Raw genomic sequence first — 13,355 nt, 5'->3', positions numbered from 1 at the left:
AAGGCAAAATATACATGAAAAAATTATAATGTTAAGCAAGAACCAACAAAAATCCTTACTTATTTCTGAGTAAGGCGGTGTAAAAGAATTTAAACTAGTAGCAAAATGAAATTTAACAATTTAGAAACAGAACCTTGAATTCAGCAGTAAGGTGAAAGTAGCTACGAGGGATTATTATCATGTGCTGCTTTTAAAACACTTCTTGTTTAAGAATTTGTTTTTATTCTTGCTTGGCTTGGGGAAGGATAGGTGTAGGTTTTTTACTAGTTGTGGATTTAAGTAGAAAAAATAAGTAGTTAGTGGTGATTGCTGTCAGAGTAGAAATGAGACACACAGTGTCTATTAGAAGTTTTACATGGTTTTAAAGAAAGGTCATTCATCCTGGCTGCACAGATAAAGGAAGGAAGAATGTGAGAAGTGAAACAAAAATGTTGCAAGTAGAAAGCATTTTAAGAATTAAGAATAATACTGAAAGGGTACCTGGGAACCGTTAAAATTCTCTTAAAGAAGGTGAGAATCAATCTACATAGGAGAAGGATTACATGTCTTCAGAATTAAAGGATGCAGGAGGGACTGACCAACTGTAGACCCGTGGGCCATTCAAGAGGGAGGAATCCTGTGTACTCCTGGAGTGACTAGGAAGAAAAGTGGGGCATCCTCCCTCTCCCCCCTACAGAGACGTGGTACAGAACAGCGACACTCAGCGGTGTCAGAAGCAATGAAGATGGCAACTCTGAGTCTGTAGGTACCCCTTCTGCTATCATTGGCTGAGTTGATGCTGGTTTTGATGAGTATCGAAGCCTCTGTCATGCTTGTGAACCTGGGATAGACCTTTTCTTTTCTGGCTGTAGTCAGTATTCTCTAGAGGACCTGTGTATCTGTGTGTTTGTGTGTGCATACGTCTGTGTGTGTGCATGAGGTGGGGGGCTGAAAGTGGGAGGATTGGAGACAGGGATGAACTATTGCTGCAGCAGCTTGGTTAGAAGGCAGAATTAATTGCCTCTTCCTGAGGGGAGAGCCTAGTTTTCCCTAAGGCATTTTTGGAAACTTGTTCTGTAACTTCTTCCAGAAGTGCTTGTGAGAGCAGCATTCTCTTTAGTCTCATAATGCTGCCAGTCTTTTCTGGTACCTTTTGACTTGCACTCTCTTTGCTGAGACCCTTTCCCTCCATGTTTTGTGGCACATAGGTGGCTTCACATTCTGATCTTCTTAGATGTGATGTGGTCCTTTCGCCCAACTGCCCAAGAAAGCTATATCTTTGTGGTGTTAGTTTGTATCATTTCTCCCAGGGATGCATTTGTACATTTTAAGTCTTTCATTTCAGGAAAGTTTTTTGGGATTATTTTAGTGTTCTTTTCTATTCATTTAAATTTTATTTTTAGGTAGTTTTGTTAAAAAATAACTGGAATTTTCTCTCCATCACTACTTCTTCATTAATTCTGCCCTGCTGTCTCCTCATCATCTTTTTCCTGCTTGGCTCCTCACAGTCTTCACTTCTGAAAAGGCTTCCCCTTGCTCCCTTGCTTCCTGTCTTTTCTCTTGGGCTCACCCTGCCCGTCTTTCTGTTGTGAGCCCTCTTTTGTGGTCTCTGAGCAGTGTTGCTCACTCACTGTTCCCATCTACCTTGAGAGTGTGCTTGGGATCAGTGCCCCCAAACACGGCCTCCTTCTGAGGGTCACCTTGATGATTTGTGTTGTGACCGCCTGCATGCCTCTGGAGACCTCTGTGTGTGAGGCAGCGCCACACTTTTCCTGTGACATATTTGAACGTATCTGCCATCACACTTTTCGAGGTCAGCTTGGTAATGTCTGACCCTCATCTTCTTTTTATCCCATGGGTCATCATGTAAGTCGGATTCTATCCTTAGCAGTGTGTCCTCAGGAACAGTTCCTGGTCTCCTAATGGTCCTTCCCTGTCTTCCTGCCTGAGGTAGTCACTGACTCTTTTTTTCCACGAGGTGGCTTGACCTCCTTTAAGCAAAAGGAAGACCTTGCCTCACCTAACTAAACTATTACAGCCTACAATAAATTTTTTTTTAAACAATTAGACTTGTAAAAAGTTTATGTTCATTACTTCTGTTCATGGTGTACCAAATGAGAGCTTTATGTTCATGAAACTGAGAAGGAATTCTTTTCTGCTCACTTGGTGTTTTCATTCTTGGCTTATAGCAGCATTCACATGCTGGCCTGGGTTTGGCCTCTGGTTTGCTGTCGAGAGGTCTTGTCCCTTGTCTTTAGATTTCTAGGTGAAATAAAGAGGTTGTCTCTAATATTAAGAGCCAGGTTTATTACTTGTAATTATTGTATGTCAATCTTCCAGTTGTTAACAATCCAGAAAGAATGTGGGTTGGTGTTATTCCAATGTTTTTCAATGTTATATATTTGCCACAGGTTTAATTGGTTAACTAAGGTGTTTTTAGAATAGTAACAATGGTATATATAATACATAGATATAAGCCAGCCTGGACTACAGGTTAAGAAAAACTTAAATGTCAAGTTGATACTTATTAAAACCCATGGGGACAGAGTTAATGTGGGAATCAGAAGGGGTGAAATCAATAGCTGCACATTTCATTTTGATTGAAATGCATTCATTTTATATGAAGGTCTATGCATGTGATGATTCATAGGGTCAGACCTTTATTTACTTTCATTAATTGTGAATTAAATTAAAGGAAACTCAGCTGCAAAAATAACTGGTGCTTAAATGTTAGGGCTTCTGTCGTTATTGGCCCATGGTTTTTTCTTCCTGCCTGTCTATAGTTAGGGTCCACAGGGAAGTCTCTGCTGCTGAGAGCATACATTTACAACAGTGGTAGAGAAGGGGCCCACTGCGTGCTCCCATCACATGCCAGTGGGAATAGAACGTACACCCAGAGCCACCTGGACTTGGAGGGAGGTAGAGTTAGCTAACACGGGACTCTGGATGACTTTCAGTGGGACACAAGCTAGCAATGGTTGTGTTGGATCTAGGAGTGCATACTTTTGAGATGATACCTTATGTGTGTGTATGTGTGAATACAGAAAACATCGGAGCAGTGTGGGGCCAAGCAAACCTGTTTCCCAGCCCCGGCGGAACATCGTAGGCTGCAGGATTCAGCATGGGTGGAAAGAGGGGAATGGCCCTGTTACACAGTGGAAAGGAACCGTTCTGGACCAGGTGCCTGTAAATCCTTCTTTGTATCTTATAAAATACGATGGATTTGACTGTGTATATGGACTAGAACTTAATAAAGATGAAAGAGTTTCTGCGCTTGAAGTCCTCCCTGATAGAGTTGGTAAGTTCTTTTTACTATTTGTGTTATATGCTTTATAAATGATGATTGAAGTAGATGCTTTTTGATTTTTCTTTTGTATTATCGGTATATTTATTTTTATTGGAGTGGTAAGCACTCCTGATACACATTTAAATTAGTTACCATTAATCACAAAAATTGATCAGCAGATCTTCTAAAATCAAAATCTAAGGAACTTTCTAGGACATAAAGATGTATGAAGTTATTTCAAGAAGATTACAATCCAATAAATTCTAATGTGGTAATTTCTAATACTGAGAACTAATTATTTGGACTCTTGTTCTAATATTGAGAACTAATTATTTGGACTCTTGTGTAAAAACATTACTATGTCAAATATCCTATACTTAATTTCAGTCTATCAGATTATAATGGGTAAGGAAGATTGTATTTATTTATTTTAGAATCTTTATGTGAAGTGTATCTTTTGTTGTGTATTATTACCTAAGTGATTATACTTTCAGCCAAAATTTAGGCAACCAAAGTATGTGAGCTTTATTATCCATTCCTTAGGGTTAGTTTGTACAGTGTTTATGAAAACGAGTGCCTCTTTTTATTAAATGTTATAAGGCACTTGTATAACTTACATGCCTTAAGGCATAATGTTTCTGTTTAAGATTGATTTTCTCTTTAAGAATAAAATAAATATTTTCAAGATCAGTAGAATACACCCAAATTAATGTGTTGTTTTTTTTTTAAAGTGTTTATTTTGAAATATTTTAGTGTCACAATTACAGTGCTATTGTTTAAATGCTGGTTTATGTTTGGAACAGTTTAAAAATCCATGCTAATAAAAAGCGTAGTCTTAGTGGATATCGAGTGGAAAGGGTAGAGATGTGATGTCTCCTTGTCAGGGGAAGAAGCTCTGTCAAGCTTCCTTCCTCAGCCCACCCCTTGTTTTTGTCCTTTGTTCTTGGGACACGGGCTTCCTAGTAGGTTAATTCTTTGCCACGCCACCACATATTTTGGGGTCTGTCTTCTCTTTAAATATCAAATATTAAGTCTGTATTCATCCTGTGTAAGGCTAACTCTGTTACCCATTCTGAGAGTCTGAATACCTTGTTCTTATGATGCATGCCTTGTTTCCTCTTGCCCTTGCCTGCAGTCTATTTCCCACATAGGATACAAATACTGGAGAGTCCTACTTTTAAGGACTGAAAAAATATTGTCCATGCCTTTATATCATTGTCTATACTAAATAACTATGCATTTTCTTTCTGGCCCTGAATTTATTGTAGGATCTGTTTTAGTCCATTCTTACATCATCCTAGGAAAGGGAAAAAAATTTTTTTGAACTGATAGAGAAATGATTTGACCAAACCAAAATATCTGGAAATACAGAAGTATCTTTGTTGTTAGGATTAAAGATTACTTAGTGTTTAACTTTCTAATTTTGGGGCATCTCATTTCCAACTGTAGGCATGGGTTGCTGCTGTAAACACTGTAGCAACTTAAAAAAGGAAACCCAAAGGTCTGCAGACCTTCAGTATGTCAGGCACCTAATTTAACCAGTAGTTAATTTTATTAAAATATTATATATAACATAGTATATTATAATTAATTTTATTTATCTAAGCAGTAGTTAATTATAATGATTGTGTCTGAAAGATTATTTGACTTTCATATATGTTCCGTGCTTATTTGCTACGTGCAGTAATAGATACAATTTTGTTATACTTAAGCTAAAAAGCTATGGAAAAGCCAGTCACCCTAAAAGCATGTGATAGTTCCCACAGTGTGGTCTAGGGACCGAGGTTCTGAAACCCATATGTCTTCAGGAGGTCAACATTATTTGTCTGATTAAGATGGGATTTCCTTGTCCACTCTTAAACAGGAAAATCTGTATAACACAGTCAACACAGTAGTCTCATATGAGTAATGCCTAGTGTTTCCAGATCATGAATTAGTATTATATCCATTCAAAGACTGACAATTTTTTTTTTAAATCACACAGTTTTGTTTTAAAGTGATAAAAACACACAATGGGAAACACATTAACTTAGCCATTTTTAAGTGCACACTTCAGTCCTGTTAAGTATATTCATATTGGTGTGAAACAAATCTGTAGAACGATTCATTCTGCAATAGGGCAACTATCTCCATAAAGCATTTAATTCCCTGACCCCCCCCCCCCACCGTAAGTGGAATATTTATGTTAATGGCTTCTTTCTCTTAGTATAATGGCCTCAAGGTTCAACTATGTTGTAGCATCGTCAGAATTTCCTTTTTTTTAAGGCTGAAAATATTCTGTTGTATGTATAGAACACATTTTGTTTATCCATTCATCTTTCCATGGGATGACACTTGAGTTGCTCCATCTTTTGGTATAATGAACAGTGCTGCAGTTAAGCAGCAGATATTTCTTCCGGACCCTGCTTTCCAATCTTTTGGGTTTTTACCAACTAGTGGAATTGCTTATCTTGTGAAGTTCTATTTTTAATTTGGTGATGAGCCTACATACTGTTTTCTGTAGTGACTGTATCATTTTACATTCTCACCAGTACTCTTCCTTTCTTCTGTTGTGTAGGGTTTTTTTCCTTTTGTTTTTCATAGTAACCTTCCTTATGGGTGTGAGGTTATATGTCACTGGTTTTGATATGCATTTCCCTGGTGACTAGAGATTGAGCACCTTTGTGTGTGTCTTTTGGCTGTTTGTATATTGTATTTACAGAAATGTCTGTTCAGGTCTTTTTCTTATTTTTTGATTGGGTTATTTTATTTAATTTGTTGACTTATAACAGCCCCTGCCCCCCCATATTCAAGAGACAGATTTTAACAATATATCACTTAGTGTTAATGGCTTCAGATGCAACATTGCTGTTAAACTTTAAGGGCAGTTACTATTCAGTTTTAATATAGTGTCATAGAATATCTAGGAAGATCTTAAAAGATGAATTGAATACTCCTTTTCAGTATCATGTAGTTTGTGAGGCTAGGTTTTATACACTGACCAAAAGTACATAGAGCAGATGTAATGCTAAAACACTAGGAGACTCTAGTTGTCCTTTTTAAGTAGCTCACATTAAGATATTTATAAAAATGTAAAATTGTGCCATTCCTCTAAACATTTTTTATAAGTGCAGGTATTTTTCACTAACAGTGCATTGTTTCTATCGGTACTCTTAAATATTTTTAGGTTTATCACTTAGAGCTTCTAAACAAAAGTTCTTAGGTTCTCAAAAAATTTTAATGATGTAAAGGAATCCTGAGATCAAAAAGCTTGAGAACTTCTGGTGTGAAAAAAAAAAAAACTGGTGGGATTTGGTTTTGATGTCATACACTGTGGGGAAGTCTACGTGTTTTTTGATGATAATCACATACTTAGGCAAAGTAAAGAATCGTATGTTTGAAGTTTGCTGATGTTTAAGTTGGAAAGCAATTTAAGAAGTTTCTTTGCTAAGAAATTCTAATCTTTCTTGCTTTGAAATTTTTAAGCAGAAATAGAAGCATTTGTGAATGAATTAGCTAGAAGTGCTAATTTTTAGTCAGGTCCTTAAAAGTTGAGAATTAGAGAAACCTTACAGTTGATAGTACCCTCTAGTTTCCCTAGTATTAAAAGAACTAAATAACACTTGTAATTTTCCGCTTACTACTGGGGAATAGCAAGTCAAGCTGCAGTTGATGTGGGCTCTGGGTGGCCCTCTTTGCTCTGTAATTCAGACAGCACATAAGGAATGATTTAAGTCTTAGAAAGTAGGCAGGAAAGGTCTCTGATTTCATCCCAGGCTAAAAGCAAGTGAGCTGGTGATGGTAAGTGTCAGTAAGAAACACGGTGAGGCCTCTGTGATTGGGAATTCCACTTTGACCTGGTGGTCACAAGTCCTAGAAGAGCCGGCCATGAAGGTGTGGCTCTGGGCATGATGGGAAGAAGCAGAGGGGTTCCAGGAGCAGAAAGACTGTGTCTGCGGAGGGACACAACAGGAGGACCTCATGTTTTGTGGGCAGTTTGTTGAAAGGAAGGCCTCAAGCACTGTAAACAAGCAGACATCCCTGTCTGTGGACTGCCCCAGGTCACCCTGGTCACTGAGAAAAATACATGGTCAGAGCGGGAGTAAAAGTGTTTGCCTCAAAGAGCTGAATTTTGTTTTTATAAACAGCCTGTGGTTTCATAAGATGTTGATATAAAAGGGAAGGTGAATGGAGGGTATGGGAATGCTACTATTTTTATATTTCCTTTTGCAAGTCTAAAAATAGTCATTAAATAACAACAACACTTCAGTACTTTGAAGGAATAATTGAGAATTCTAATGCAGGTATAGTACCAAGAACAGAAAAGTTTGGAAAAACAAAAAGAAAAATTAGGATTTGTCTTGAACTCATTTGAAATGGAACCAAATCTGGCCTTGACCCAACAAATGTGTTAGGTGGTTGTATTTCCTAAAGCCCTTCAGTTAACTCTGATGTCTGCTAGTCTGTCAAGAGGATAAAATTCCTTGTAGTTCCCTTTAGTTAAGTTGAGCTCTTCACAGTAAGCATTTACTAGAACACCTCAGAAACCACTGTTTATTTTTATATCCCAGCAACATCTCGAATCAGTGATGCACATCTAGCAGACACCATGATTGGTAAGGCTGTGGAGCACATGTTTGAGACGGAGGATGGTTCTAAAGACGAGTGGAGGGGAATGGTGTTAGCACGTGCACCGATAATGAACACATGGTTTTACATTACCTATGAGAAAGATCCTGTCTTGTACATGTACCAGCTCTTAGATGATTATAAAGAAGGCGACCTTCGCATTATGCCTGATTCCAGTAAGTATATATTGACAACTTTTGTTTTTGATGATTTTAAAAAGGAAGTCACCTTTTAGAACAAGATAAATTTCACTATTTGCATCAGAGACACTTAAACTTTTTATTTTTGGCATCTGTGATTATTTTGGCATGTAACAAAAGTAGGCTGTGAAGTTTTTCACCCCTTTGCTAAGAAATATTACTTCCTTTGTTGATTTCCCTGTTCTGAACTTTGATCTCATACAAATGGACTTTCTAACATGAAGTCCTTTGTGACTTACATAGCATAATGGAGCATCATAGTTTTAAGGTTTGTCTGTCAGCATGTCTAGGTGGGTTCCATTTATCATTTGATATGAATAATGCTGTGGTGAACCTTTCAGCACACATTTCTAGGTGGACATTTGTTTTCTTTTGAGTATATACCTCGGAGTAAAATTGATGGGTCACAGTGGTCACTCTGTTTCTAATCATTCAGAGAACCTCCACAAGACCAGTTTTCAAATTTCAGTCGTCATCAGTGATATCCTGAGGCTCTGATTGCTCCCTGTTACCAGCACCTGTTGGGTGTGAGGTCATGTCTCACTGTGGTTTCAGTCTGCATTTCCCTGGACTAAAGATGTCCGGCACCTTTTCATGTGTTATTAACCCTTTGTCGTCTTTGGCAGTGTCTGTCCAGATCCTTTCCTTGCTTTTCCACTGGGTTGTCTTTATCAATGAGATGAAAGAGTCCGTATCCTAAGTACAAGTCCTTGATAGACTCATTTGTAAGTTGTGTTCATTTTCTTGACAGTGTGCGTTAAAACACAAAAGAATTTAACATTGAGGAAACCCATTTGTCTATTTTTTTTTTGTTGTAGTCGTCGTTGCATGTGCCTTTGGCATAAACTCCAATAAGTCTGTGCCACTGCCAAGTTAGGAAGATATTTACCTGTCATACAGTTTAGTTATTACACTTAGATTGTTGATACATTTTTGGTTGATTTATCTTTATGATGTGGGGTATGGATTCACCACCATTCTTTGGTAACTGACAGTCAATTGTCTGAGCATCATTTGTTGACTGTTCTTTGCTCTTTTGAATAGCTTTTGGGAACCTCTGTTGACTGTAGATGTGTAACTGTCTGTGGTCATGCCAGCGCCACAGTGCACTAGTGGTGTATTTGCCTTGTAGTAAGTTTTGAAATTGGTGTGAACCTTCCTGCTTTGTTCTTTTTTAGAATTGTTTGACTGTTTGGCAAACACATGGCAGTTCCACATGCATTTTGGAATCAGCTTTCACTTTTCTGCAAAGCAATCAGCTGGTACTCTGGGAGGGACTGTATTGAATCTTCATAGCAGTTTAAGAAGTATCTTCATATCCATGAGCATGGGATGTGTTTCCATTTACTGAGATTTTATTCCTAAGTATTTTTTTCTTTTTGATGTCATTGTGAATAGAATCCCTTTTCTGAATTCATCTTTGGGTGAGTCTTGTTTTCCAAAACCAAGTCTCATAACCTTTCTGCAAATACATGGATGCCTGACCTTGGACAGGTGTGATCTTTTGGACACTTATGTCAGCAACGTGACATTGCAGTTCTTTTCAGAGATTTTCCTATGAATAAGCTAGTCACTATGGATATGCTGATGTACTTTTCTGAGCCTGACTTTCTTAAGCCCACTTAGAATTTAGGTTTGTATACTTTTGTATAATGGAAATTATATAGCTGGGATTTAATGAAAGGAGGACTCAAAATAAGTTGTGGTAACAGGAAGTGCTATCTTGTCTTTGGAATTCCTCTGTAAATGGTAAAGTGCCATGAAAACTTGGCAGTGTGCTGCTGCTGAGGGAGGGGAAGTTTTGAAGAAAAGAATTAAGGTCAAGTTTCCTCTTCATTTCCCATAGAGAGATGGATTCCATCACGCTTGTGTGTTTTACTTGTGTCGGTGTGGCTGTTTACAGAAATCAGACAGTAGGGTTTGCGTTGTGTACTTTGGTGAGAGAATTTATTGTAATATAAATGTTAAACACAGTCCAGACTTGGACACATGTGAGAATGTGAAGTAATGGTTGTCATCAATGAGCCGGACTGTCTTGGGCACATTGGGCACCTGGACTCGGTTGCCCTGCTTGATGCTCTCTCCTCTCCTGGGGAAAAGCTGAAGGCCTGCAGAGCTTCTGATAGAATTGTAGCCTCCTCCTGTTCTCTTCACTTTTCTCTATCGTTGAAGTGAAGTTGACAATAATTTGTTGTCACTTCGTGTGTATTCCTAGAACTCACACAGCTGGCAGGGAATAGAGCAGTGCTTTCCAGGACGCGGGTGCCCAAGCCTCCTCAGGGTTTAGTTCAGTGCGCACCTGTATTTGAAGCATGGGGACTCGGAATCTGAAATTGAAATTGAATTAGAAGACTGTGTGTATGTAGTGTGATGAGGTTGAGAGAAGGAAGCTTTTAGGATTTACAGAGTAAAAGGTAGCTTTAAAATCTTCAAAGTAATTTAGGCTTAATTTTTAAGAAGTTATGTGATTGTCTGCATTTTTTTCTTCCTTTAGTTTTATTTCTCCTTGGGTAACTATAGCTCCTTGGCTAATTATAGCTATGTTAAATAAGCACCAAACATATTTTCAGTTATCATTTTTAAAGTGTTTTACACGTCTAGGCCTAAGGTGTCAGCAAGCTACTTTTGTAAATAGAGTGTTACTGGCACACAGCCCCACCCAACTCCCTGGGCAGCTCTGTGCCGCTGGTGCTGTCCTGGCAGGCCCAAGTCATCAGGACAGAGGCCAAAAACTTGATATGTTCATTGTCTGACCTTTGGGAAAAAAGCTTCTGACTTTTGGCTTAAATCAAGATGAATTCAGGATATTAACTTTTAAGTTATTAAAGTAGATGTGCAAGTTGGTATTTATTTAAAAATTGACTTTGGATTCTTATTTTCTCCCTTTAAATACAGATGATTCACCTCCAGCAGAAAGGGAACCAGGAGAAGTTGTGGACAGCCTGGTAGGCAAACAAGTGGAATATGCCAAAGAAGACGGCTCTAAAAGGACTGGCATGGTCATCCATCAAGTGGAAGCCAAACCGTCTGTCTACTTCATCAAGTTTGATGATGATTTCCATATCTATGTCTACGATTTGGTGAAAACATCCTAGATGTCATCACGAACTTTGCCAAATTTGTGGAACTATTAAATGTATAATTTGTAGACATAAAGACTTGATTGCTTTCCAGTTTAATGAAAGCTTAAATGTCCCTGCGAACCCACAATCTCTGCAGCAGAACTGGTTTTGTTCTGACTAGTACAGATTTATGTGAACACAGAGCATTTTGTGTAAGGAACTCCTTCCTCTTAAAAGAAGTCTGTTTGGAGGGGAGTTACAGGCAAGTTTGGTAAAAGTTCAGCTAGTATCTATCATACATTTAAAACTAATAGTTCTTGTCCATCTTCCCCTTCACTCTAACACTCTTATTCTGCTGCCACAATGCAAGCATAGTTTGGTATTTTTGTTACTGCCTTTTTGAGATATATATGTATCTATGTCTACCTACCTATCTATTGATCTGTGTGTATACATATGTAATGTATCTATACATACACAGATCTGTGTGTCCACACATACACACACACCATCGGCAGTCCTTTCTTTGTGGATCAGAACAGGGGTTAAATAATTATCTCCAATTTAACAGGAGTTCTTTACCCAAGTTAGTCATATTTGCTATTTACTACTGCTATTAATTAAAAAATTAAGTTTGGGCACATAGCGACAGTCAGCTTGTTTTGAAAGTCAAGTTCAGAGCACCTTTTCAACCTGGAGACTTTAAACCATAGGTCCAAATATGAATCACTTGTGAACAGTTAATAACCCACATCAGAATTTTACAAAACAGCTGGAAATCTGGATAAAAGGCTGCCTTTAGTTTTACGCTATGTAAAGTTTTTTTTTTTGTTTACCTTTTTTTTTTATCATACTTTTTTTTTTTTTTTTTTGCAAAGCCTTAAGGTATTTGGACCATTCAGTGAAATGCAGGTGTATTTTGGACGGCACATTGGTCCATTATTTGTACAAATCGGCCATCTGGATTTTAGTACACGGATTTCAAAGGCAACTGTACATCAGTGGTTTGTGTGCATGTGGTAAGTTCCTGGAAGAACATTATTCTTTTGTGTTAGGTATGTAAGTTCAAGAATCGCATTGTTGCCTTTTAACGCATTCTCTGGGATACTTTTGTTTTTGTCATTATCATCCACATGTGATTATGGTCAGAAGAACCTCCCCTCTTATCTCCCACACCTCATTCGGCCCTCCCTTTTCCCCCTCCCAACCCCCACCTCAGACTTTGCCCACAAAGAATATCTGGACAAATAACAGCTGAAATCTCTCAACACCTTTTGCGGTGCTGTCTGTTCTTCTGATTTGCTATTGGCATGAATCATTGCATGTGAATACATGCAGTGTGGACACTACCACCAGAGTGTGTCACCCCAACTCAATTGTGGGTATAACATACAGCAGCCCTTAATCACAGAATCCTGTCCTGGCTTATCCCTGCCCACAAGGTTGTTTTAACTGAAATACAACTACAGCCGTAGTTGGTTTAGCAATTAAATGACCTTTGAACACTGTTATGGATGAGCCCTGGCAGTTTGAGGCTAGGGCAAAAGCAATATGTAGAACTCATCTCTTGTGGAGATTAGCAATCTTTCCCCAGATTTGGGCAGAAGACTGTCAGAAACTCCAAAGTTTGAGTCAGGGGTCTGTATGACCCGGCATGGCTAATCCACTGTTATTGCTGTGTTTTCAAGACCTCATCTCCCTGTGGTTGACTGGCTGCCTATTTTGCCTTCAAGGTTCTGTACCTTGTATGGTGGAAGGTGACCTGTAGTACACACCTCACCTCTATTCTCTGTGGTGCGCAGGCAGATGAGTTGCTCTGTGCGATGGTATGCAGATCTAGGCATCTTCACCCCACACCCACGTGCGCAGTCCTCGTGGCTCATGCCAGAGCCCCTCCCTGCATGTGAATCTCCAGGCCGAGCCAGTGAACATGTGCGCCCTAAGAGTGAGTGCATCCAGCGTAAATGGCACAGACATTGCACAGTGACATCGGGCCAAAAATCAAAGTCCTTTGGAATCATCCTAAGGGTTGGGTCAGCTGATAAATTTCCAGCATCACTTAGCAACTTGCATTGTGGTCTTTTTGCAAGTAACTTCAGCAACTTTAATACCACACAATCTGCCACTCTGAATGTGACATGTGATGATGATTATTTCATTATTTTAATCATTGTTCCATTTATTGCCTTTAAGGCTGAAGGAAGGGGAAGGGTTTTTTTT

At 38.6% G+C, this 13,355-nt stretch overlaps 1 protein-coding gene across 2 annotated transcripts in view; it reads left to right on the top strand.

Moving 5' to 3' along the window:
* SPIN1 (spindlin 1) overlaps window positions 1-12,001 on the top strand; it is a 53,978-nt gene extending 41,977 nt beyond the window's left edge. For both annotated transcript variants that reach the window (XM_012726463.1, XM_004684492.2), the window contains exons 4-6: window positions 3,024-3,277; window positions 7,816-8,049; window positions 10,969-12,001. In XM_012726463.1, coding sequence (XP_012581917.1) covers window positions 3,024-3,277; window positions 7,816-8,049; window positions 10,969-11,168 — 688 coding nt within the window. In that variant the 3' untranslated portion in view covers window positions 11,169-12,001. The remainder of the gene's footprint in view (window positions 1-3,023; window positions 3,278-7,815; window positions 8,050-10,968) is intronic.
* Window positions 12,002-13,355: the final 1,354 nt, after the last annotated feature.

Source organism: Condylura cristata, unplaced genomic scaffold (assembly GCF_000260355.1).
Source record: "Condylura cristata isolate star-nosed mole 26May11 unplaced genomic scaffold, ConCri1.0 scaffold00017, whole genome shotgun sequence".
Taxonomy (NCBI): Eukaryota; Metazoa; Chordata; class Mammalia; order Eulipotyphla; family Talpidae; genus Condylura; species Condylura cristata.
Note: the sequence above shows the minus strand (reverse complement) of the source record. Positions and strands in the feature narration are given on the sequence as shown.